Raw genomic sequence first — 25,893 nt, forward strand, 5'->3', positions numbered from 1 at the left:
AGCTCATCCTCTTTACAATGTTATTTTGTTAGAGCCCCAAAAGGTGGTGTGTTTTTTTTTTTCCTATCCCAACTTTCCCAAATGGTGTCTCCATGATCAAAGCTGAAACGATGCAGGAACATGTGGGCCACATTTGAAGTGGGTTAAAAAAAGAGGAAGCTTTGAAACCTGTTTGCTTTTTCACAGATCCCAGGTGATTAGAAAGAAATATGTCCATGTGAGGCAGAAGGTCCTATGCTGGCAGTTCTTTATTCACTAACCCATGGATTCTCATGATGTACGGGAGTGGGGTATCATTAGTTACAATTTACAAAAGAAGATGCAGAGGACCAGAAGGTGTCAGTTGCCTACCCATAGTCAGACAGCCTCTGGCTGGCTCAACCCCAACCGTGGCCTTTCTGCAGTCTTTCATCTGCACAAGCCACCCTGCATTTTACAGAAGCAAGGCTGGCGCTCAAGTTTAATGCTCAAACACCTCTGGAGGAGAGGCCACCATGCTCCCTGCTCTTATGGGAGTTGAGCACTGGAGAGCAGGTTTTGTTTGTTTGTTTGTTTTTTTGAACGTTAAGAACGAAGAGAAGAGGACAGATGGGGCCAGGAAGTCTGAGTAAATACAATTCCCGGCTCTCCAGAATCTGGAAGGACCTTAGAGTCATTGGTTGTTTTGTTCATAACAAATGAACCACAAATGGTGACCACACACAGACTGAGTTTATACTGTGTGTGGGCACAGCAGTGAGCAAGGCATATGGCCCTTGGTCTGGCATGGCTGGTGGAAGAGGTGGATTTGAAACAAAGGTAAGGTTCAGGTTGGAGGGTGAGGCGCAATTGAGAAAGGACAACAGGGGGACGTGACCTGGGCTTTCTGGAGGTGTCAACATTACAAGGGGGCGGAAGGAGAAGTGGGGCAGAACCAGCTCTAAAGCTCTGCCATTCCGCCGTTCCCCTCAGGTTTAATTCTCCTTCCCCGCTTCTGGCTGCTGGACAGCAGGACGATAATCAGAGACCACGGAAATCTTCCTTCCATGTGCCACATCTAGCTTTTGGCCTTTAGGGTCTGCCCTTCGGTAATTCTGCCCCAAGCCACCTTATAACACCACCTGAAACTGTCCTGTGTATTTAGTCTCTGTCCTGTCTATCCCCCGCGCTCAGGACTGAGGACTTGCTGGGAAGCCATGCCAAGAGTCTAGTTCACCATTCTATTCTCAGAGCCGCTAGCAGGCACTTAATAAAGACGAGAATGGATGAGTCTCCCTCCACCGTAAAAATTCCCCGCAGGAAAAGGCTCCAGGTGGAGCAGGGTCTCACTGTGGGCCCCTTGCCAGTCGCCCCCGACTGACACGGTGCGTGAGCCAGCACTCTGCAGATCACACTTGTTGAGTGCCAGCTTGCGTGCCAGGGCCCTAGCTCGGCCAGATGGCCCAGCTGGACCAGTACCTTGGGTAACCCACTCCTTGGCTCCTCATTGACGTCACCGCTTCTTACCACGCAGAGAAGCGCCGCCCCGCCCCCCGCCCATCACCTACAGCCCTCGCCGCTCTCAGCCCCACCCAATCCGACTCCAGCCGCCCGCCCCGGAAGTCGGCGGGTCCCCGCGCTGACCACGCCCCGCGGAACCGCCCGGCCTTGACGTCAAGTGGCGAGACCTTGACGTCACAGAAGCGCGGTGGGGTGGTGTCGGGGCGACCGGCCACGCGTCGCCATGGCAACGGCGGGGTGGGACAGGGTCGGCGGCGGAAGCCCCGCCCCCCCGGGAGGGTGGACTGGGCCCGGTTCCTTCTCAGCCCCTGCGTGTCCTCACGGCCGCGGGTCTCCGGTAGTCCCGCGGGCTGTGGCCCGGCCACCCTGGAGCGGCCGCAAAGCGCAGCGGTTGTCGCGCGGCGTCACCCGCTGCCGCAAAGCGGCGGGCGCGCCGCCCCGGCCCCGCCCTCAGTGACGTCTCGTGCGCGCCCCAAGGCCGCCAGCGGCTGCGCAGTGGGCGCCGGGCCCTCCCCCGCGACGCTGGCGGCGTAAGCGCGGGCCGCGGGCGACGCTGCGAGACCGGGGCGAGCCGGGCGCCCGCGCGGCGGGGACGGCCCGCGCCCAACATGCGGAGGCCGGCGGCGGCGGCGGCGGCGGCGCGGGAGCGGGAGCGGGGACCCAAGTGGGCGCCGGAGCCAGAGCCGGAGCACGAACAGGGTCCGGAGCGGGGGTCCACGCAGCGCTGCTGAGGGAGCCCGAGTCGCCCAGTCCGGCGGCGGGGCTACGGCCGCGGCGGAGGCTGTCAGGTAACGACGCGCGCGCCCTCGCTGGCGGCGGCGGACACGCGTCGCGTGTCCTGCGGCCCCACCCCCGCCGACCCCCAGACCCTCTGCTCATATGTCTCGAAGACTCCTCAGACCCCGCACCCCCTTCACCCCGCAGTTCGGACCCCCGGTCTTCGCAGACGCCCACAATGTGGACCTGCTTCTGTGAACCCATGCACTCCCGACTGCACCCCCCACGGCGACCTCAACTGCCTCTACAGCCCAGTGACCCCCACACTGTCGACCCAACTCCTCGTTTCCACCCCCTTGCACTCCAGACGTTGTCGTTGTCAGTGACTCCCAAACTCAGGTCCTGCCACTTCTCACTCCCTACAGATCCTCACACTACTGACCTCACTGTTCCTCCATTTCTCACTCCAGACCCTACTGTTCCCTCACTTCAGACCTCAGTGTTCTCCACGGATTCGTCACTCCTGACTGCTGGCCTGTCCATCCCTCAGCCCCACCCCACCTCCCTCCTTCACTGCCCCCCCAAGTGCTCAAGCCCACTGCCCACTCCCCGTGGCCTCCCCCTCTCTAGCCCTCTCCGCTGGGCCCGTCGCTCCTCCCCACGCTGGCGCGCACAGTCGCCCCTTTGTGGCCCTGCAGATTTGTGGGGGGAGCTAAGGGCAGGAAAGGGGAACTGCAGGAGGGGTCTGTGCTGGGGGACCTGTTGTGGGACGCTCAGGAACTCCCGGCACTCGCCGGGCTGCGCCTCCCCCTTCCGCCCTCGCCACCGGCTTTGTTTTCCGGAAACACTTCAGATGAAGGGGGGCGGGGGGGCGACGTCTGCGTGCCCGGCAGCCACACCACCCCCTCCCTGTCCTGCGCTTCGCCTGCTCCCTCTGCCCCAGTTTTCTCAGGGGAGGCGTTCAGGACCGGGCTGGGGGCCTGAGGGAAAGCCCTGCCCTGACGTCCGGGGCGTCGTCCTGGGCCGGCTTTGGGCAGCTGGGTTATTCCCTTGGCCTCCGGATGGCATTGTTTGCAGGAAACGGCCTGGAGGATTCCGTGCACGTAGGTGGAGTCCAGCGTTCTCTCCCCAGCCCCCTTCATAGGGGGCTCCAGGCCCGGCCAGTGTCTGGGGTTCGCGGGGGTGTCCACACATCCATCCTGAGGGGCTTCTGGGCAGCTTCGTCCCTGCCCTGAGGAACATAGACAGGCTCAGTTGGCGTTTCCTGACCCTCAGGGGCTCCTTTGGCTCAGGGTGTGGGGGATGAGTGGGGAAGCACGAATCTGAGGGGAGGATGGCTCTGATAGGGAAGGGGGTAGCCACTGGGGGGCTGGATGTGGCCCCCGAGGGGAACAGACTGAGCTGCTGGGGGAAGTTTGTGGTCGTTGCTGGGAGTTTGTTTTTATCTGCTGTGTTTCCACCGAATTGTGACCTGCTCTGGGCTCTGCAGCTGGAGGTTGGGGTCGGGGGCAGGCTGACTATAGCACCCTCAGGAGCACACACTGGGCTAGACAAGACTTTACTGGCCCATCTCATTGTCTCTGGAGCCCCAGATGTTTAGTTCAACTCCTGCGGTGGTGTCTGTGGCCCAACCTCTGAGAAATGGAATGGGGGTGGTTAGTGTGGGCCGGGAATCTAGCTGGTGGGGGGCAGCTCCCAGATTCGGGGGCCAGTTGTGTCTGCTGCCTCTGGCAGTGGAGAGAGGGAAGGAGATCTGGAAGGAGCTGGCTGGACCGCCACCCCAGCTGTGGGCGAGACCCCAAGGTCCGCAGCGGGCGTTGGGCAGGGCTCTGGTTTTTTACCCCCCTGCTGTTGGGCCTTCTTATCTAATTCTGGGTCCGTCTCATTTCTCTGAGGCGGGTTGGGGACAGGTATATGGTCACCTGGCTCTGAACTGTGACAGCAGGTCCTGTGAGCACAGACTCCTCTGCACTGTGGCTTCTGATTCCATCTGAATCTCCTCCTCCTTCTAACTACCTAGTAATTACCTCTGGGTTGCAAGAGGAAGTAGGTGAGGTGTTTTTTTTTTTTTTATTTTTTTTTTAATAAACTGAAAGCATCCTGTCTGCTCATCCAGCTCCGGGGAAGCCAGCCAGCTGAGAGGTGTTCCGGACAGCCGCGGGGATTTGGTGGTGGGTCTGAGCAAGCACTCAGGGAGGGCCCAGCCCTCCCAAGGCAGTATCGGGGACAGGGGCACGTCCCCTGGACAGCATGGGATACCAGGAACGCCTTGTCCGATGGACTTGCCATGGCTGCCTCAGAGGTGCAGCATTTCTCTTCAGGGCTGTTGTGGGGCTTGGTCTCTGCCTTGGAAAGTTTCTAGACTTACCCCCCTCCCTGCCAGCACCACAGAGGCCTTACAGGGAGGCTTTACAAGGTCTTAGTCTGGGGAGGGAGTTGGCAGCAGGGCTGGGGGGCGTCGGACAGGTCAGCGTGGTGGGGGGGCACCTTTGGTTTCCCTGGAAAGGGTTTTTGTAAAGGAGTTGTATATACGGGTTGGGTCGTGGTCATCGTCAGTGTCTGGTGTTTCTCTGGGGCTGTCACACCTGATGGGGGCCTTGCTGTTGTGATTTAGGCAGCAGGTGCGCTCTAGCCACGAGTCAGGATTCTTTCTGTCGCCTGGTCAGGGACCAAGGCCTGGTGGTGCAGAAGGTCCCACCTTGAGCAGTTCTGTGTCTGCCCCACCTTATTCAGGCACTTTGGGGGCCTTGCTGGCTGAGTCCTCAAGCCCTCTTTCTTTCTACATATGAGTAAGTGAGGCCCAAGTGACCTTCAGGAGGAGGACCTTCACCCTGCTGAGGCCTGTGCTCCTCAGGAGTGCCCCTGCATGAGTGGAAAGGCAACGGAAGTCTCTCCTGCAGGTGGTGGGCGGGGGCACCCAGGTGCAGATCATGTCCTGTGTCATCCTGGGTCACGGCATGACTGTTGAAAGGTAGAAACAGATACACCTCACACGTCACGACTTCTTGTTGGTTCGTGACACACCTCAGAGTATTAAAAAGTTGTGCTTAAACGTCACCCTTGGCGTGATCCAGCATGATCCCCATTTTGGAGGTCCGGCCATCCCCACCCCAGGTTGCAGGGCAGGGTTGCAGGGCAGTGTCGCTCACTGTGGGGCCCGCAGCCTCCATGGGACCTTGATGAGTGTTTGCAGTGCCCTTCATGCTCGCTGCGGTCCCAGGGCCCAGCTGATGGACATTGGCAGGGCTCTCTGGGAGCCTGGTGGGTGACCCAGCGGGGCTGCGTGCGGGGCAGCTAGATGGGGAGTGGGCCGAGATGAAGAATCCAAGGGAGATAATTCTGGGAAGACCAGGGGCTTGAGAGAGAAGAGGGGTCCAACAGAGGGACGGGGCTGGTGCCTAGGGCGCAAAGCCCTGAGGGCTCCCTTCCTTGTGGCTTCTAGAGTTGGCTGCGGGGTCATTCCAGGCCCACACTGGGAGCCTGGCGTATTATAGGAACCTGATCACACCATGTACTAGGCCTCACCTCCCCAGGAGCCGCCCACGGAGACCCACGGGCCTGGCAGCCCTTTGCTTGTGTGGCTTAACCTGAGGCACTGGCGGCTTCCAGGACCCCTTGTGCCCCCATCGGTGCCCTGCCTCGGCGTCTACTCTCACACCAGCAGGGAGCAGTCATGGGGCTTTTTGCCTGGGCCTAGTTCTCCCTTCACCTGCTGGCCCCTGGACATGGGCATCTTTCCTCTGAAGCTATAGGCAGGGGTGTCAGACACGCTCTCTAGGCCGAGTCTGTCCCCTCCACCCTATGGGGCTGGAGCGGGTCATTCTCTAGGGCAGCCACAGAGGGACAATGTCCAGGCGTTGCCCAGTGGCAAGGCAGTCGGTTTCCCACCAGCCTGCTGTGCACAGTGAGCTGCAGCTGAGGGGCTTGCAGGTGCCCATTTCAGAGGCTCCCTGAGCCTGTCTCTGGGCCTCCACAGGCCCCCTTCCTTTGCCCCTGGGAGCAGGAAGTCTGTGGAAGCACGTCAGGAGGAATACTGCTCCTGTGGACCAGACATGGTGGCTGGCTGAGGTCCCCCCGCAGGGCAATGTCCCCTGCTCTTGCCTCAGGTCACCCTCCTGCTGGCCCAAGGGTGACCGTAGGGTCCCTCCTGGTTTATTTCTGGTCTCCAGGCTGTGGCTGGGCTTTTGGGGCTTCCTGTGTGGCTGCCTGGGGGAGAGTCTATGATGAGACCCTCGGCCCAGAAGCTCCAGCCTGGCTCATCCCCGACTTGTGCCCCCAACCCAGGCATGCTGTAGGGCATGCCCGGCGTCTCTCATGCCCTGGCCTCGACTTCTAGTCCACAATGGTCATGCTGGTGCCCTGGGGGCAGGTGGTCCCAAGTCTTTTGGAGGCACAGGTATCTGTCAAGACCCACAGCCCCTGCCCCTGATACAGACAGGATGAGAGCTATGTGGATGGTGGACAGTGTGCTGGTTAGCAGAAAGAAACAGGTGACCTGTTTATCTCATTTAGTTTGGGGTATCTGAGATACGGTCAAACGTGTAGTTGGTGTGAGAGGTTACTGTTGAGATAGTTTGCATCCTTCATATTTGGGTGTGTGTGGCTTATCACCATTTGGAAGCTAAATTTTCATTGGAAACACTCTATTTTAACAAATACAGAGCTTGAGTAGAAAAACATTAGGGCCCTGGGGAGTGAGTCCTGCCGGGAGGCTGTCTGCACTGCTGTCAGGCGTGGCCAGATATTGCTGATAAAGCGTGGGGCACCAGGCGCAATTGTAGTTCCTGACAGACGGTTGAAAGTTGCCTGGTATAAACGTACCCCGGGTGGTGTGTGGGACACACTTGCAGTAAAAGTTAACTCGTTGCTTATCTGAACTTCTGTTGTCTGCTGGGTGTCTGGGGTTTAATCTACGTCTAGCCACTCCGGGCTGCGTCCTTCTGCTGTCTGTCTGGGGCTCAGGGCTGCATTGTCGCTGGTGGGTTGGATTTGGAACCTCTGCGATCAGGTGTGGTCCTTGCAGGCAGCATCTGGGGGCAGGTAGGGCATCTGGTGGTTATGATGCAGCCTCTCGGCCAGGGGTTTTTCCCCAGCTCATGGCCAGTCTGGGGGACCAGGGTTGGAGTGCTGCCAGCTCATGGGAAGAGATGGGCCGGAGGCCAGCAGGGTGGCTCGGGTGGGGAGAGCAGCCCAGGGTGGGTGTGGGTAAGCATGAGCCAGGTGGCTGCCCTGGCTGGTTTGAAGAGCGCTGGGCAAGCAGTGGGTGAGTTCTGTGTCCCCTCGGCCTGGGCCAGCGCTGCTGGGGAAGACCAAGCTCTCCTTCCTCCCCTCCCTGCCTTCTCCCTGGCTTCTGCGTCTTCACTTCCTGTGGGTGCACACCTCTTGATTTCTGTTTGAAATGGTTACTGCATCTGTCACAGGAGTGGGAGGTGTGACTCTGGCAGCTGCCTGAGGGTCGGACTTTGACCCACACTGGACAGAGGAGCCCTGCTCTGGGCTACCCGCCCAGCCCCACGCCCTTCCTGACAGCTTTATTGTGATGCCACACACTACACTGGCTTTAATTAAGATACAACTCACAGACCATAAAGTTCACTGGAGAGGAGACCTCGGTGGTTTTAGTATATTCACAAGTTGTGCAGCTATCACTAAAGTCAATTCCAGAACATTCTGTCACCCCAAAAGAACCACAGCCCCCAAGAACCACTACCCCACTCTCTGTCTGTGGATCTGCCTGTTCTGGACGTTTCCCATCAGTGGAATCACACACTGTGTGTCCTTCTGTGTCTGCTGCTCTCACTGAGCATCGTGTTCTCAGGGTCTCTCCACGTGGTAATGAATGTCAGGGCTTCACCCCTTTTCTTGGTTGAAGGACACTCCCGTGTGGAGGGACACGTGTGATCACTGGGTTGTGTGGGCCTCGTAGCCGTCATGAGTAGCGGCTGTGGATGCCTGTGTGCTGTGCACACAGGTCTGTGTGGACGTGTTCTCAGTTCTCCTGGGTGGACACTGAGTAGATTGAGTGGTGACTCTTGTGAGGAATTGCTGTGTTTTCTATGGTGGCTGCTTCGTCTTCTGTGCCACCTGCCGTGGAGGAGGGTCCTGTTTGTCCCCGTCCTCACAGACTCCCTCTCCAGGTTCTGTGTCCTGTCCTGGGTTAGGGTCTGACCCTTGGTCATAGTGTCTCTACCTCCTCCGATCCTGGGAACCCTGGCCATTTTCTGGAAGACCATCTTCCTGCTGCCTTGCACTTTTCTGGAGCGCCAGCCCTTCAGAGGACGTGGGCCAGGGCTGGCCCTGCCCCTTGATGTCTCAGACACCCAGGCCGGCCCGTGGTCTTCATCCTGGCGCCCCTCTGAGCGGGTGTATTGGGTGCCGGGAGGGACTGCAGCCCCACAGGGCCAGGTGCCTTGGCCGCATGTTACCGTTATCCCGTCCTGTCGTCAGTGTTTTTCAGGGGCAGAAGACACACACACATTGAGGAAAATGGGTGTTTCGACCAAGCGTGGGAAAGTTTTGAGAACTCACTCAGAATCTAGGTGGTGGGCATTGTTCACACGTTAGTGATGTCCTTCCAAACCCCCACACACCATGGGTGTGTTGCAGGCGGGTCTGGCTGCTTGCTGTGCTCCGCTCCCCACTGGGAGCGGCCGTGGGTCTCCTCCTTCTTGGGGTGAGAGACCATTCCAGCTGCGCCCACAGGAGTGAAGCCATCCTCCCGGGGGTGTGTGCTCCTTTGCTTTGGCCTGGCCCTCCCGCTGCTGCACCAGGTCTGGGGAGGCTCCAGTTGGGACACGGGATCCTGCGTGGTGGGTGGGTGCTGGTCCCCCCCACCCCCCACCAGTCCTGAGCAGAGGGGCTGGGTCCTTGTCTCGGATGTGCCGACCTCTGAGGACGCGTCCAGACTAAAGGAGCCATCTCCCCCAGCAGGAGAGCTGGGTGGGTGAGTGATGCTCAGCCAGCTCCAGTAAGACGGGGAGACAGGGCATGTGGTTTTCTGGCAGGTCTGCAGGTGCTCTGGCCCTTTAATATCTTTAATGTCTGCCCGCACAGCCCCTTGCCCTGGGCTGAGGCTACACACTCTGGAGGGTGGTCCAGCCCAGCTCTCCTATCCCCCTCCCCACCGTTCTGAGCTCAGGAGAGTTTGCACCTGCTAGCAGAGGCCAGCCCAGGATTCCATTGGGCATGGGGCAGGCACTGGGCACCGTGGAGGCTGCCCTGCAGGTCATCAGGTGTCTCCCCCTCGTCTGGCCCTAGAGCCCATGTCTCCATTATTCTCAGGGCTCGTGTCCCCGCCCGGTGCTAGCTCCGTCTTTCTCTCTGACTGACCAAGGCATCGCCTGTCCTCCCTGCTCTGCTCTGGGGGTCGTGGACCCTGACACCAAGGAGCAGCCGTGCTCCTGGCTGGTGCCTCTGTGTCCCTGGGACGGGTGCTTGCTGGCTCTGTGGTGGAGGCCGAGGGGCTGGGCGGGTGCTGGGCTGCGGGTGCAAAGGTCCTGGGCAGGAGTGTGCCCACCTGGCACCGTGTAGAGGGAGGGGGGGCTCTGGGGGGCACTGCCAGAGGTGGTGGAGGTTGTTTTTTAAACAACCTGTTTAGACTCTGTTTCAGAGCAGTGTTAGGTTTATGGCGAGTCTGTGGATCAGTTTGGGGTCCCTGTGGGTCACACCTCAGTTCACTGTCACCCGTGTCGCAGCTGATGGGCCGGTGCTGGTGTGTCATCCTCAGCCAGGGTCCGCGCTTCCCCCGTCCTCTCTGCCCCAGGCCCCCCGGGCTCTGCCCATTGTCGGCTCTCCTGTGGGGGGTACAGCCGTCTCCGTACATGTGTCTGTCTTCTCACTTGTGGCCGCCTAGCCCCGGCTCTGTGCCTTCTGGTCCCTTCTCAGCAGGCGTTATGCGGGGTTTGAGCACCTTTTGTGTCCCTCCCCATCCCTCATCTCCCCATCTCTCTCTCTCAGCTCTCAGTCGTGGGGGTTTTCAAGTGTGCCCAGGGAGCCAGCTGGTGGTCACTCCAGCAAGCACATGGCCTGCCGACTGCTGGGCTGGGGCCGTGGGGTTTGTCATGCACATGTTAAGTCCTTGGAAAGGCTGCAGGGAAAGTGCTCTGAGTCCCACATTCTTCTGGGCTCGTCTGTAACTTGGATGAACCTGCGCATCTGCCCACACCTGCTCTTCATGACCCTGAGCGTGAGCTCTGACCGTCTTCCTTGCCCTTCTCAGTGAACCCTGTGTGTCCTCGCACAGGGCCTTTCCCTCAGGGTTGCTGCAGCCCCTGCCTGGGTGCCCCCTCCTTTCCCATTTATCCAGGGTTGTGTTCCGTTGTCTGTAAATCCCTGGTCGTGAACCGTTTCTGCTTGATTTCGTTTGGATGCTGACCTCTTCCTGGGGTCTGGTCCCCGTTCTCGGCCCACTCCCTTTCTCTCTGCTGTAACACTACCTGTCAGTGACCTCAGGCTTCCAGGCTGCGGCCCCCCAGGCTGGCGCATCTCCAGAGCCCGGGTCCCTTTCAGGGAGTGGTGCGTGGATGGCACCACCTGGCACTTGGGGTACTCGTGGCTGCTGGGGCCCAGGACCTGGGTGACTCCTGAGGAGGGGGACGTGTGTGTCCAGAGGCGCTTGAGGGGGCTGTGGCCAGGGTCGCCCTGGAGCCCTGCGCTCCCAGGTGGCTACCATGGCAGAGCCTGCAGGTGTGGTGGGGCCACGCCCAGGAGGGAAGCCGCTGCCACTCCTCCAGGTGCACCCTGCCTCTGGCCCAGGGCTGTGCCCGTGACATCAGCAGGGACTGTGACATCACTGGGTGGAGACGGTCAGAGAAGGGGGTTCCTGGGGCCTCTGCCAAGGGGCCTGGCCCTGGCCCTGACAAGATGGAGGACCCCCAGGAGAACGCAGCAGGTAAGCCCCCTGAGCTGGAAGGCAGGCTGGGGGTCAATGGGGGTGTGGGCTGGGAGGGTTGGGGGTAGGCTGGGAGCCCTGCCTGCCTGGGGTTTAAGTTCCCCACGAGGACCTGAGCAGAGTCCACACGCCGGGGGGGCCTTCCCTGAGTGAGGAGTGAGTCCAGGTGCCCTTGGGAGGAACTGGGGCACACTGGTGGGGTGAGACTGGATTGCTTTAGGGCCGGGTGTCCCTCCCCCCTCGAGTTTTAGTGCCTCTGCTGACATCACACACACCTGCTTCCCGGTTCACCAGGTGTGCCGGGGGCACCTGTCGGCTTCCAGGCTCCTGGCGGCGTTTGACTCTGCTTTTAGTCCTGTGTCCATTCTGCTGTTCCTGTGCCCCGCAGGCCAGCCGGTGACTCGCTCTGGCCGTCCCCCCCCCGAGGTCCCAAGAGAGGACCCAGGAAGACCCCTGTGGGGTGGCGGGTGGTAGCTCCTGTTCATGGGTTGAGTAGGCGCTGGCATCCTGTCTCTGGGAGGGTCAGGGTCTGGCCTCCTCACCTGTCTCCTTGGTGTCCACTGTCCCCTGCAGGCGGTGACCCTGTGGTGGCCACACGCCTGCCCTGTTGTCCAGGGGCTGACGGATGGGGCGGGCCTCTGGTGTCGCATCAGGGCCACGTGGGCTGGCGGGCTGGGCTGGGGCAGCACATCCGCCACAGCTTCTAGTTTGAGGCCTGGTTGCTGTCCGTGTGCCGCACACCAGGACCCCCGTGACTCTGGGCATGGGGGCTGACACGGTGCTCCTGGTGCAGAGGCTCACTTACAGTAGGCGCTGGGCATTACCAGGGTCCCCGAAGGCAGCCCTGGAGGAGGGTCTGTGGGGGGCACTGTCCCTACCCTGAGCCTTGCGTCCTGCACCCTGCGGCCTCCCAGCCAGCCTGAGGGCGCAGGTCTCCTGGCTTTGCTGCTTTCAGAAGGCAGCTCTGCGGGCTCAGAAAGGTTTGCAGCTGGAGGCCAGACAGAGGTGAAGAGGCCGCTGTGGATCTCGGGGTGGGGCTGAGAGCATGACCCGCCTTGACCAGGGGTCACGGCTCAGAATGGAGTCTGTCAGAGCAGGACACCGGCTGTTGCGGGCGCCCTGTGCTGCTGACCAGGGAGGGCCTCCCAGGAGAGTTGGGGGTTGGAGTACAGGGAAGTAAGGTCTGGAGGGTTCCTTGTATGTGTTGTCCGGGCAGAGTGACGTTTGGTGATGCTGCACCATAAAAACAGTTTGCACAAAGTGGGACGCAGACCTTAGTCCCTGCCTGTGAGGGATGAGTAGGTCACAGCAGCAGCATGGGGGACTGCAAGGCCCCTGCCCACCATTCTTCCATCGACGTGGACGCACCCACATCTTGTTGGCCAGGATGTCTAGCCCCAATCTCCAACCCTCCCCTCCCCTCCTTTGTTCCCACGTGGTCTTCCTGGTTGGGCTGCTGTCCCTCCAGACCTCCATGCATGTCTCCTCCACCCCCTGGGTGTCCTGGGGGCCCTACAGTGTCCTGCCACGGCTGTACACTCCCTGGCTCTTTCTCTGCTGCTTGTGGGCGGGAGCGCCTGGTGGGAGTGCCCACAGTGTCCTCAGGCACAGAGACAGAAGAATGTAGACATCTCCTTGCTGTCTTTGAGCTTCCCGTGGGCTCTAACGACCACCTCTGTGCACCTTTGTGGGTGGGGGTGTGCATGCGGACCTGTGTTTTAGTTAATTTCCTAGAGGAAAGAAAATCTGGCAGGAAACCACTTCTGATTGTTCATCTGGGGGCAAGGGGCTTTTGGTGTCCGCTTGTTGTGGAATCTGGCAGGATTTCAGAGAAAGGAGGGTCACCTGTGCAGGTGTGTTGTCTGGGAGCAGGAGGTACCCAGATGTTTGCAGGGCATGGCTTGCTCTCTGCAGGAATCCCACATGGGCGTGTTACCGAGTCATGGGCACAAGCTCCCATGCAGTCAGGTGTCCGGCTGCTCCGAGCCTGGCTGCACCCTGGCTTCTGGGCTCACCTCCTCTCAAGGTGGGAAGGCCCTTGTCCTGCCTCCCTGTGAAGACCCTCAGCCCTTCAGCCCATCCCCTGCGGGTGCTGTTCCCACAGGCAATGAGTGATTCACAGGAGTGTGTCTGGTGCTGGGTGGGGGGAGGGAGTGCTGGGGAAGGCATGTGTCTGGAGGTGGAGCAGGACCATTGGGGAAATGCAGATCAGAACCACCCTGAGGCAGCAGAGGGCTCCGGTGGGAGCGGGACAGTTGACGGGAGGCAGCCTCCAGTTCCTCCAGCAATTAAGCTAGAGCCTCCACCTGACCCTGCCATTCTAGCCGGAGGTAGTGCCCGGGAGGGGGATAGCACGTGGCCTCCTGGAAACTTGTGCAAAAGCACTGTAGCCACTCTGTTCACTGTGGCCCAAGAGTGGACACAGCTGGGTGTCCTGTGGGTGAGTGTGTCCCTCCACACCCAGGAGCATCCCTCAGCCACGGAAAGGAGAGAAGCCCTGACACTCGCTACCACGTGGACAGGCCCTGAGCACACGATGCTCAGTGAGAGAAGCAGACACAGGACACATAGGACGTGAGTCCACTGGTGGGAAGCGTCCAGAACAGGCCAATCCACGGACACAGAGAGTGGGTTCCTGGTGGTCAGGGGCTGAGGCGGGTGACTGCTGATGGGAACAGGCTTCCTCTTGGGGGATGGAACATTCTGGAGCCAGAGGTGATTGTAGCACAACTCTGCAAGCATAAAGCAAGGTCTAGTAAGAGCCGTTGATCTGTCCTCTCTGGAAGGGGTTGTAAGCCCCGTGGTCGTCGTCTCCAGATGTGAATGAAGATGTCCCAGGAACTCAGAACCAAGCATGCAGTCTCCACCCCAGTAGGCTTGCTGGCCGTTTTGTGTGCTTTTAAATTTTATTGGAGTAGAGTTGATCGACAGTGTTGTGTTAGTAAAGGTGTATAGTAAAGTGAACCGGTTACAGGTTTACACGTATGTACTCTTTTTTAGATTCTTTTCCCACATAGGTCATTGCAGAGTGTTGAGTAGGGTTCTCTGTGCTCTACTGTAGGTCCCTATTAGTCGTTTGCTCTCTACTACATATTAATGTTTTTAATGTAGTTATTTACTTGTAAATTTGTAGCAGCTGTTCACAGTTAACTCCCAAATCCTTGAGGTTGAACAGCCTCCCCCCACAGGGAACTGTGGGCAGTTGGGGCTCAGCATGGCCCCTTGAGGTGGAGGCCGGCCCGTGGAGTGGGGGGGTGGGCAGCCTGCTCTGCCCTGAGCCCCCGGCTCCTCGGTCAGGCTCCTCCCTCCCTCCCTCTGGTCACTCCTGCTGTCTGGTGCCCCCTTGGCGTCGCAGTGGTTCCGGCCAGTCTCCCATAAGCGCGACCAATGGAGATGGAGGTGTAGGCGGAGCAGCAGCTGCTTGGCCAGGCCAGCGCCCGTGAGCCCGGTGAGGGGGGTCTCGTCCACAGGTGCTAGGGCGCTGGTCTCAGGAGGGGCACACGCTGCTGGTGTAAAAGCCGCATTCACACGGCCCCAGGCTGGGCCCTTGCTCGGAGGTGGACATGGCCGCCAGGAACCCCAGCAGCGGTGGAGCTGGGTGCACGGGTCTTGGCTGGGGTCGGATTGTGCACGCTGTTTGTGTGGTTGGGAAGCGTGGGAGCCGCCAGCTGTAAGCAGTGAGGTTTGGCCTGAAGCCCGGGCTCCTGCCTGTCTGGGACTCCTGGGCTGTGCCCAAGCGAGGACTGGTGTGTACACGTGTGTGTGAGCACCCCGGCCTCAGTCTTACCAGCTTGTGGTCCTGCCTCTGGGCATGTACCCAGGGGGTCCCCTCTTTGGGGCCTGTTCTTGGCACCTGTGCCGTCAGTGACACAAGGGGGCTGCCTGGCCCTTCTGTCCATCAGCACTGCAGGCTGTGTGGGCACCCATTCAGGGGCCAGGGCCCCAGGCTCTACAGAGCTGATCCTGCTGAAACCTTAGGGCCCTGGTGTTGGTATGCCCTACCCTCCGGGAAGGAGCCACCTCTGGCCTCACCTCACCCTGGCTGTTAAGTGGGCGTGGCCTTCACCAGGTGTCAGCCCTTGAGTGCCTGGTAGGGAGGGGCAGAGGTGTGAGCCTCACGGTGGCCAGTCTGGGCCAGAGTGGGGCTAGGGAGGTGTTAGAGGAGGACGCTAGTGTTTTCTTTCTAGAGAGATTCCTGTGACTTTGGTGTGAAAGAACGGGAGGCAGTGAGGGCCTGTTGGAGGGTGTAGTAACTGTGGTTGAGAGAAGGGGATGGCTGGCAGGGGAGACCCTCCTCTGTCTTGGACACAGGGTGACTGCTCTGCACGAGGGTGTAGGGAGGGCTGGGGGGAGGGAGGAGCCCACACCACAGATACAGCCTGGGTTGCTTCAGGGCACCTGCCCCGCGTGTCCACACCCCTGGCTTGGGCTGCTTCTCCTGCAACCTGGGGGACTTTTGGGGTGCCTGCCATCCGGTCCACAACCCCAGCTTTGTACTGGCGAGGCCAAGCCGGACTCACCCCAGCAACATGTGCCCAGCCAGCCCTGTCAAGGCAGGGGCCACTGGGCCAAATGAAGCCAGGCTGGTGTTGGCTTCCGTAGCCCCTCCTTGCCTGCTTTCTGTCCCGCAGCAGTGGGTCACCCACCTAACCACAGGGTCATGAGCTCCTGGAACGAGGCCCAGGGACCTCTATGTGCCCTGGACATTGGGTGGGGGAGGGAGGGGCATCTCTGGAGTCCCCATGTCAGTGGTCGGTCCTGTCTCCAAGGCCCCTGCATGTACTGCTCTGCATCTGTCCTCTTCGGAGGGCTCAGTGCTGCATGGCGGGGGTGGCGCCTCGGTCACTCAATTGGGCATCTCCCCTGCCCACAGAGCCATCCTGCAGCCCTTGGGGAGGGCGGGGGCGGGCAGCAGGGGATGCGTGGGATTCTCAAGAGGCCTGAACCTCCCACCCCTCAGCCCCCAGAAGGCTCCAGGTTGCACCAGTGCCTCAGAGATCTTTCCAGAAGGAGGTTCCACCAGCAGTGAAAGGCCCAGTCCCAGGTCCAGCTAGGCTGTGCTCTGGACCTCGGGGCACGTGTAGGGGAGGCGCGTGTCTTTCTAACCTGGGCCTCTGTTTCTCCTCCAGCCGAGACCCACGAGATTTGAGCCCCCGGGACCCGTCAGCAGCATGAGTCCTCCCCCCATGCGCGACCCGGAGGCCACCGAGATGAGTGCTGCGGCCGGGCCCTCGCGCGCGCCCGCGTCCCACTAGCTGGAGCGCGCCGGGCGCCATGGGGTGTTAGCCCCGAAGAGCCGCCGCGACCGCAGGTCTCCGTGGAGCCGGATTTGCACGGCAGCAGAGTCACCGTGGAGAGGCCAGGGTACCACAAACTTATGGATTTTGACAAGAAAGGAGGGAAAGGGGAGTCGGAGGAGGGCCGGAGAATGTCCAAGGCCGCCGGCCGGGCCAGCCATGGCGTCCGCAGCTCGGGGACCAGCTCGGGGGTCCTGATGGTGGGCCCCAACTTCCGGGTCGGGAAGAAGATAGGCTGTGGCAACTTCGGGGAGCTCCGGCTAGGTGAGCCCCGCGCGATCACGTCTGGGACCCCGGGGGCGGTGGGAGTCGTGGGGACGGGACACAGGTAAGTGGGGCTTCTGCCCCCAAGGAAGGAGCAGTTGTGCTGGGGGCTTCTGGCCCATGGTACCCAACGGGGCAGAGCGGAGGACCGGGGGCGTATCCTGCACAGCCCTTGGTGGTGAGCTCTGGGCGATCCCGAGTCCCTGTCTGGTGGTCATTGCCCAGCTCGTGTCTGTTGTTGCCAGTGTCAAATGTGTCCGGCAGCCCCGTGAGGCTGGGTGGAGAGGCCCGCCAGAGTCTGCACCTTGGCAGATTCCAAGGGCGCTGGGGTGGGGCCGTCAGAGCTTCGCCGCCCAGGCTCCAGGGCTCCAGGTTCAAGGACGGGGCCAGGCTGCTGATGGCAGGGGTGTGGGCGGGGGAGACACAGACCCACCCCCCCCCCCATGGGTTCCCCCCAGCCTGGCCCGCACCACCCACTGCCTGACCGCAGCTTCCCCTGATGGGGCTGAAATTCAGCCCTGCTGCGGAGTTAAGCATCTGCACGTGCTCTCACGGACACGCGCACAGCACTCACACCCCTGGGTCATGCCCTTGGCATTTGGGGCGGCAGCCTGAACCGCACAGGTCTGGGTAATTTCAGCAGAAAATGCCTTTTAAGAATCCAGGTTCAGTGGTTGCTCCGAAACCCAGATACAGAACACCACCGTGTTGCGTGCTGTGCCCTTCATGTGTAAAGGTTGGTCAGGGCTGGAGCACCAGCGGTTTCAGCGCGGTGCCCCCGCCCGCCCCCGCTGCTCAGTCACATGGTTTCCTGCGCCTGCCTACGTGACTCTGGGTTCCTCTCTCCTCTCGTCCTGCTGAGGGACCGGTGCCCAGGTCTGGGGTGTTGTGAATAAAACCGCCCCGGGGCGCTCTTCTAGAGTGTAGGTGCTTATGAGGGACCGCCAGACTGGTTTCCGGAGCTGGGGAATCTCTTTAAACCCTGCAGGCTGCACAGGAGAGCGCTGGATGTCCCACAGTCTCCTCTGCACTTCGGGTTGCCCGCTTTCCATTCTGAGCATGTTGGTGGGTGTGAAATGGTGCCTAATATGGAATTCATTTGCTTTTCCCCAGTGACTAATGCCGAGCCTTGTTCTGTGTATCGTATGTCTTGTTTTCTGGTTGTTTTCAAAGATTTCTTTCTTTTTTTTTTTTTTAATTTTTGGCTGCTCTGGGTTTTCAGAAAGGTGGGCACAGGCTTTCTCTACTTGCAACAGGGGCTATTCTCTAGTTGCAGTGCATGGGCATCTCGTTGCAGTGACTTCTTGTTGCAGAGCACGAACTCTAGGGTGTGCAGGGTTCAATATTTGCAACTCTCAGGCTTGAGATCGTGGGTTCAGTTGTGGCACATAGGTTTAGTTGCCCCATGGCATGTGGGATCTTCCCTGACCAGGGATCAACTGGTATCCCCAGCATTGCAGAGTGGAGTCCCAACCAGTGGACCACCAGGGAAGCCCCCAAAGATTTCTTTTTATCTTTGGCTTCAGATTTTGATTCTGCCTTGTTTAGGTATGCTTTTCTGTTTATCCTGCTATGGGTTCATTGAGTTTGTAGGATCTGCGCGCTTCTTCATTGAATTTGGGCAAGGATTGCCATTATTTCCTCAAATACTTTTTCTACCTTTGTCTAGTCTCTTCTCATTCTCGTACTCCAGTCACTTATGGTCAGGAGTGTGTTGTTGTTTTAATTGTTTGTTTTTGGTTGCGTTGGGTCTTCGTTGCTGTGTGGGCTTTTCTGTGTTTGCAGTGAGTTGGGACTACGCTCTAGTGGCAATGCCTCGGTTTCCCCTTGCAGTGGCCTCTCCTCTTGCAGAGCACAGGCTCTGGGGTAGCTGCAGGACACCGGCTCAGGTGCTGCAGCTCCCGGGCTCTGGAGTGCAGCTTGTGACACACAGACTCAGTTGCTCTGTGGCATGTGGGGTCCTCCTGGACCGGGCGTTGCGTTGGCAGGCAGATTCTTTACCACTGAGCCACATGAGAAGCCTGTCAGGAGTGTTTGATGCTAGCCCACAGGTCCCTCAAGTTCCTTTGAGTTTTTTCCCAGCTTGTTTTCTTTCTTCAGTCTGGACAGCTTTCATTTCTTTATTGTATGTTCACTCTTTTTTTTCTTCTGCAGCATCTATAATGTATTAGGTACATCCACTGAAATTTTCATTTCATACATGGTATTTTTCACTTCCATTTGATTCCTCTTATTTTTCCTGTTGAGATTTTTCCATCTGCTTGTTAATTTTGCACTTTTCCTTTAATTCTTGAATATACTTAAAGTAGCTATTTTTTAATTGGTGTATAGTTGATTTATAATGTTGTGTTAATTTCTACCTTACAGCAAAGTGATTTAGTTACACATATATAGACATTGTTTTGTTTTTTTTTTCATTTCTTTAAAAAATTTATTTTTGGCTCTGTGGGGTCTTCCTTGCTGTGCTCAGGCTTTCTCTAGTTGAGGCTAGCAGGGGCTGTTTTTCCTTGCGGTGCACTAGCTTCTCATTGTGGTGGCGTCTCTTGTTGAGGATGGGTTCAGTAGCTGTGGCTCAGGGATGGAACTTGTGTTCCCTGCATTGGCAGGTAGATTTTTATCGACTGTACCACCAGGAAATGACGTTATTGCATTCTTTTCTATGGCTGAGTAGTGTTCCATTGTATATATGTCTCACATCTTCAATCCACTCACCTAAATGTCCATGGACATTTAGGTTGCTTCCATGTCCTGTCATGGCTTCTGTGAACAGTGCTACTGTGAACATTGGGGTGCTTGTGTCTTTTTGAATTTAGAGTTTTCACCAGATATATGCCCAGTTGGAGGATCATATGGCAGCTCTGTTTTTAGATTTCTGAAGAATCTGCATACTGCTCTCCACAGTGGCTGCACGACCTTACATTTCCACCAGCAGTGTAGGAGGGTTCCTGTCTGCATTGTCTATTTTAAACACCAGTTTCTAGGGTCCCTTTGATTCTGTTTTTCCTTCTTACGGTCCTGTTCGTTTTTCACATGTGTACTGATGTTTGATCAGTTGTTGGACAACGTGGGTAGCACCTGTGAGGTCTGGATTATGCTTCATCCTGGGGACTCATCTTGAACCCATGAGGGGCTGGCTTGCAGCTTTGATAGGCTGGCCCAAGAGAAGACATTATTTAAGGGCTGGAGTCACGCCCCTCCCAATATATGGGCTCTCCGGGTTTTCAGCTGAATGGAGGGGAGCTCGGGGAGTCTCCGTGCCCTGGATGCAGTGTCTGCAGCCTGCTCCTGCCCTGGGCAGCCCCTGGCATCTCCGTTCTGCTCACAGTGTCCCCCCTGAGTTGTTCTTCATCAGGCCTCACAGACTCTTACTCTTCACACAGTCTGCCAAGCCCAGAACACCTGAGGTCCACGGGGAGACTGTAACCACGGACTCTAGTTGCCCGCATGTGCGTGTGCACAGACCACACATTCACCTTAAACTCAGCTGAACCCCAGAGCTCACACATGCAGCAAAACATCAGGTTTCTACCACAAGACATAGAAGAAGATCACTATTTACTGGAAGGGACCAGTTAGACATCATCGAAGTTTAAACATCCAGAAGTGTTGTTAAGAGCAGGAGCAGGCGAGCTGCATACTGGGAGGTGCTGTTTGCAGAGCACCCCTGGACAAAATGCCAGTGTCCACGGCACAGGAAACAGGTATGGCTCAGTCAGAAGACAGGCGGTGCGATTAAAATTGGGCGTGAGATCCAAGCAGACACCTCCCAGGAGCCAGCGGCCAGGCGGCTGGGGGTGTGGAGGGCAGGACAAGCCAGCAGACCTGGCCAAGAAGTGACGCGCTGCCGAAGGAAGGCCTCTTCTGGGGAGGTGAGTGGGATGTGCTCTGTCCTGATGGGGTGGGGTGGCACAGAGCTCATGTAGGGCTCTTCAGTGATAAATGTCGCTTCCCAAGGGAAAAACAGGGACTGAGTACAGACTGAAGGTGGTCTGCAGGCTGGAGTACTTAGGGAACAGGGGACTGAGGTCTACAACTTTGAGAGGCATCTGAGAACGAACAGGTGACAACTGTGCAGCCGTGCGGCAGAGCAGAGCAGACCATGAGCTGACGAGCCTGGCGGCGAGGGTGCAGGCTTCGTGCCCCTGGCTCTTGCGTTTTCTGTATCTGAAGCTTTCACAATAAAATGTTGGGGGGTCACAAGAAGCATGCCTGTTTTTTACTCAAAATCTGACAACCAGGACTAGATGGAGGCTTTCTCTCCTTGCTCACGGGTGTCTTACTCATCGGAATGGAAGAATAGAGGCTGCAGGAGGGGTCCCAGAGGGTACCCTTTCCCGACAGCGGCAGTGAATGGACCAAATGTGGAAAGATGGGACAGGAAGAAACATGTGTGACCCGTCCAGACAGCCTGACTGTCCATGTGCGGAGGCCAGAGTGGCCGCTCAGTAAACAGGAGGGAGTGAGTTTAGTAAGGCTGCTAGGTGTACCAGCATGGACCAGCTGTATTTCTCTGTTGGAGCTACAGTTGGAAGAGAAACATTTAAAAATCTACCCTCCAGGTGCCTCCAGGATAAACCTAACGAAGGTGGTATGCGCCCTACGCTGAGCACTAAGTGCATTGTGAAGTTAATTCCCAAGACACGATTCCTCTGCAGACTTGGGGGCCATGCTGTCAGGTCTCTGGGGAAATTGACCAGCTGATTGTGCACCATAGGGGAAACCGAGGCCCTGGAGGAGCAGGGGCTGAGCTGAAGACCCCAGGCAGGGGCCACAGTGATGGGAGACCCAGGATGGGGGGAGGAGGGAGCTGATATGACAGGCATGTGGGCCTTGGCTTCAGCCTGTGTGGTCTTATAGATCGGTGTCTCAGCCACCCCATGAGTGGGGCAGATGTGCCCAGTACCTTGGGCACTCAGACTGTCCCACTGCAGGGGGATGGAGGGTTAGCTGAGGCCTCTTCCCACGCTGGACCCTCTCAGAAGCAAGATGCAGCAGTGGGGTGATTCAGCATGAGGTCTCCTGGGGGCACAGCACGCCGTGGGGCTTGCTGGCACTCAGGCCCCAGAGGGTGGCCGGCTGGTGCTGAGAGGGGCAGAGAGGGTGCGGCAGGTTGCTGGGTATGCACACAGGCCGCCACCCCTGGGCGCTGTCTGGGGCTCAGCCAAGGGTGGCAACTAGCAGGTGAAAAGATGGCCTGCGCAGTGGTTCTGGAACTTTTGTGTTTGCAGTTTTATGAGGTTGAGCACAGTAGCTGGTTCTCCATGCACACCTGGAGGGCCAGGTGGCTGCTGAGGGGCTACGGGAGACTTCCTGCTGCAGGCATGTCAGTTTCTAAGCCAAGGACACAGGTTACTTTCCTCCCAATGGGCTTTGTACTAGGAAGCCTCAGGCTGGAGAAGGAGCTCCTGGCCTGGGGCCCTTGCTCCACAGTGAGGCGGTGGGGCTTGTCCAGCAGAGGTTTACAACTTAACTATTTGGACTTATGGGCAGGGTGCGGTTTGGGGGGCGCCTTCGAGGGTCCCTAGAACTGAGAGGGGTGAGTGCTGGTCAAATGGCGTGGTGGAGGAGGGCTCAGAGAGCATCTGGGGACAGAGACAGGGTGTGGGGTTGTGTGGATGTCTCCTCCAGGTCTCCGGAGCTGAAGAAGGGCCTTGGGGTCACCAGGACTCTGTTCTGTGTTCACTCTTCTAGATGGGAGAAAGTGGAGTGCGTGGGCGTGCTGGCGGGAAGGATCCCGCTGAGGATAGGGGAGCAGCCCCCAGTGGGCGGAGGCAGAGTTGGCCTGGGGACGGGATGGGTGGGGGTGCTCACAGCCGGGGGGAAAGCCCCTTGCAGGCATCCTTTTCCCTCCCAGACTGGGAAAGGAGGGGAAAAGCGCAAGGAGTGCTGTGGGGGGAACAGGAAGATGCCCCTTGGAGGGGTGGGTGGTTCGCGGTCTCGTGGGCTGGAAGTCCCGCGGACCTGACGTGCTGCTTCTCCCACAGGAAAGAATCTCTATACAAATGAATACGTAGCTATCAAATTGGTGAGTCCAAGCCCTCCCCCTAGCCCCAAGCAGCAGCTGTCCCGATGGGCCTGGCCAGGGTCGGGGCGGGAGGAGGGCAGGACCGCGCCCTGCGTACCGCCCATGCGTCCTCTCGTCCCTCCCAGGAGCCCATCAAGTCCCGGGCGCCGCAGTTGCACCTGGAGTACCGCTTCTACAAGCAGCTCAGCGCCGCAGGTACCCCAGGGCCGGGCGTGGGAGAGCCGGGGGAGCCCGCCTGGGCCCTGCGCTAGTCTGTATGTCCTCCATCCGCAGAGGGCGTCCCTCAGGTCTACTACTTCGGCCCGTGCGGGAAGTACAACGCCATGGTGCTGGAGCTGCTCGGGCCTAGCCTAGAGGACCTATTCGACTTGTGCGACCGCACGTTCACGCTCAAGACGGTGCTCATGATAGCCATCCAGCTGGTGCGGGCTGGGCTGGGGCGGGGGCGTGGGGGGGGGGTGGGAGTTGGGGGCACAGAGAGCGGGCTAAGGCCCACCTACCGCCTGGGCACTGGCAGATCACGCGCATGGAGTACGTGCACACCAAGAGCCTCATCTACCGTGATGTGAAGCCGGAGAACTTCCTAGTGGGGCGGCCGGGCACGAAGCGGCAACACGCCATCCACATCATCGACTTCGGCTTGGCCAAGGAGTACATCGACCCCGAGACCAAGAAGCACATCCCGTACCGCGAGCACAAGAGCCTGACAGGCACGGCACGCTACATGAGCATCAACACGCACCTGGGCAAGGGTGAGTGGGTGGTGTGTGGGCCGGGCAGGGGACGGGGGTTGGGAGTGCCGTGCTGACCTGCTGTCCCCCGCAGAGCAGAGTCGCCGTGATGACCTGGAGGCGCTGGGCCACATGTTCATGTACTTTCTGCGCGGCAGCCTGCCCTGGCAGGGTCTGAAGGTGGGTGGGCCAGGCCGGGTGGGCAGGCCGGAGGTCTCCCGCAGGTGGGCGGGCCGGCCAAGGTGCTGACCGCACTCCCCCGCAGGCCGACACGCTCAAAGAACGCTACCAGAAGATCGGGGACACCAAGCGGGCCACGCCCATCGAGGTGCTTTGTGAGAGCTTCCCAGGTGAGAGTCGTCTCCCCACGTATCCTGGCCCGTTTGCTCTGCAGACCCCTGCCCAGTGCCCCCGCCCCGGGCCTCCACTAGCTCTGTTGGTGTCTGCAGAGGAGATGGCCACTTACCTGCGCTACGTGCGGCGCCTGGACTTCTTCGAGAAGCCGGACTACGATTACCTGCGCAAGCTCTTCACCGATCTCTTTGACCGCAGCGGCTTCGTGTTTGACTACGAGTACGACTGGGCCGGGAAGCCCCTGGTATGTGGAGGGAGGGGGGCTGGCACGGGAGGGGGCCCCTGGCAGGTGGGGGCGTTTGGCAAGGGCCCCCAGCCGAGCCTCAGCTGCCTTTCGCTCGCGTGCAGCCCACGCCCATCGGCACGGCTCACTCCGACCTGCCCGCGCAGCCTCAGGTTCGAGAGAAAGCCCTGCTCTACAGCAAAAATCAGGTGAGTGCCGGGCTAAGGGCCGCACCAAAGTGTGTGTTTTTGGGGGGGGGGGGGGGAGGGGGAAGATGTCAGGCGGGGCCTACATGACTCCCCGCCCCCTTCCCCTGCAGGCACTCAACTCCACCAACGGGGAGCTGAATGCCGACGACCCCACCGCTGGGCACTCCAACGCCCCCATCACAGCCCCTGCAGAGGTGGAGGTGGCTGACGACACAAAGTAAGGCCCGCGGCAGGGACGGGAAGCAGGGGTGTCCTGGGTCTGCCCCCTTGCGCCCTTGTCCCTCCTCCTCCACCCTCACCCCTTCTGCAGCTTGTGCCCCCTTCCAGCCTGTGTCCCCCTTCCAGGTGCTGCTGTTTCTTCAAAAGGAGAAAGAGAAAATCGCTGCAGCGACACAAGTGACCCCAAGGCAGTGACCCCCGAATCCTCCCGCTGTAGCCCCCCGGGGCCAGCTTGTCCACGGCCGCGTTGGCCACAGCCGGACGCAGACTGCAGGCCGGCAGCGCTGCCGCCCCCCCGCGCGGGGTCACGACCTTCACATAAGACTTTGGCCGAGATTTCTACACCTGTGTCTAGTACTCCCCTCCGAGAGCATTAACTATTTAAAACAAGGAAAAGAGAAACCACGGCGGCTGCCCTGCCCTGCGCCCCCGCCCGCGTCTGCTGAGTGAGTAGAGCGGCCGCCAGCACCGCCGCCCGCTCGTTAGTGTCATAAAGTCCAGCTTGTCTCCCTCGATCCAAAGGCCGTTTTCTCGAGGGGGCGCTGCGGGGCGTTGCTGCCGGGGGTGAGCCCGCCTTGGGCCTCCCCAGACTGGAGGGGAAGGCGGGGTGGGGGCGGCCCCCAACCAAAATGCTGCACCAAAGCCTGGGCCGGCAGGCGCGGCCCTCAGGGGTCCTGGGCACCTGTCGGCGGAGCCGCCGGCCTGAACTTGGGCTGGGGGCAGCCACCTCGAGGCCCGTGGGCGGCGCGTGTGCCGGCTCTTCGTGTCGCTCCGCGCTGCCGGCCGAGCCTGGAGACAAGCGCCTTAAAGCCTGTCTGAGCCCCGCAGGTGTGTGTGGAGCGGGCAGCCCCGTCGGTGCGGTTCCAGTGGTCCCCTGGGGCCGCGAGCTGCGGGTAGAGCAGCTGGGGCGTCTTCGCGGTGCGTGCGTCTAGGTCTGGCTTTACAAAGTGTACAGAAATGGCACTTCCGTTTCTCTGATGCTTCCTGGAAGCCATAGAACTTAGGGGCTTTTTTAAAAAAAATAAAGGAAAATGAAACCAATTCCCAGCATGGTGTCCAGTCTGTCAAAGGGGTGTGTCTAGGAAGGGACACGCAAGACTGGGTGTCTGGAAAGGAGGCACACGACTTGGGGAGGGAGCCAGGGAGTAGCAACCCTCTGCTCAGGAGAAACAGAGGTGGGTAACAAGAGGACTGAAGTGGAGATAAGAACCGGGTTGGTTTATTGGCGGCAAGTGGGAAAATCAGTTAACTACATCACAGTGAGAACAGAGGAGCCACAAATACGAACATGAAGCATTGGGAACTTTGTCCCGGTTTACACAAATCCACTTGAAACCCCCACTCAGACGGATTCCCTTCCAGGAGCAGAAAGGCCTCAGCCGTGTCTGGATGGCTGGGTCTCCAGTGAACCCCGCAGCAAAGCAAGGAGCCCTGAGATGGCTGAGGAAACGCCCTCTTGGGGGCCTAGAGTTTGCGCCAAACCCT

At 59.3% G+C, this 25,893-nt stretch overlaps 1 protein-coding gene across 3 annotated transcripts; it reads left to right on the top strand.

Annotated features, from left to right (window-relative positions):
* The first annotated feature begins 2,106 nt into the window (after window positions 1-2,106).
* CSNK1G2 (casein kinase 1 gamma 2) lies at window positions 2,107-25,449 on the top strand. 3 transcript variants are annotated; one of them, XR_009694152.1, is made up of 12 exons: window positions 3,148-3,299; window positions 16,216-16,647; window positions 22,632-22,672; window positions 22,798-22,867; window positions 22,946-23,094; window positions 23,190-23,424; window positions 23,498-23,583; window positions 23,669-23,753; window positions 23,853-23,976; window positions 24,106-24,189; window positions 24,300-24,406; window positions 24,535-25,449. XR_009694152.1 is itself a non-coding variant. In XM_061151283.1 (12 exons), exons 2-12 carry the CDS (start codon window positions 16,464-16,466, stop codon window positions 24,587-24,589), a joined length of 1,245 nt encoding a protein of 414 aa, XP_061007266.1. In that variant the 5' UTR covers window positions 3,151-3,299; window positions 16,216-16,463; the 3' UTR covers window positions 24,590-25,449. The 3 variants fall into 3 exon arrangements, 2 of the variants coding, with proteins under 2 accessions (XP_061007268.1, XP_061007266.1); XM_061151283.1 differs by having other exon boundaries at window positions 3,151-3,299; window positions 23,853-24,001; XM_061151285.1 differs by lacking the exons at window positions 3,148-3,299; window positions 16,216-16,647 and adding an exon at window positions 2,107-2,267 and having other exon boundaries at window positions 23,853-24,001.
* The last annotated feature ends 444 nt before the right edge of the window (window positions 25,450-25,893 follow it).

This window comes from Dama dama, chromosome 9 (genome assembly GCF_033118175.1).
Source record: "Dama dama isolate Ldn47 chromosome 9, ASM3311817v1, whole genome shotgun sequence".
In the NCBI taxonomy this organism is placed as follows: Eukaryota; Metazoa; Chordata; class Mammalia; order Artiodactyla; family Cervidae; genus Dama; species Dama dama.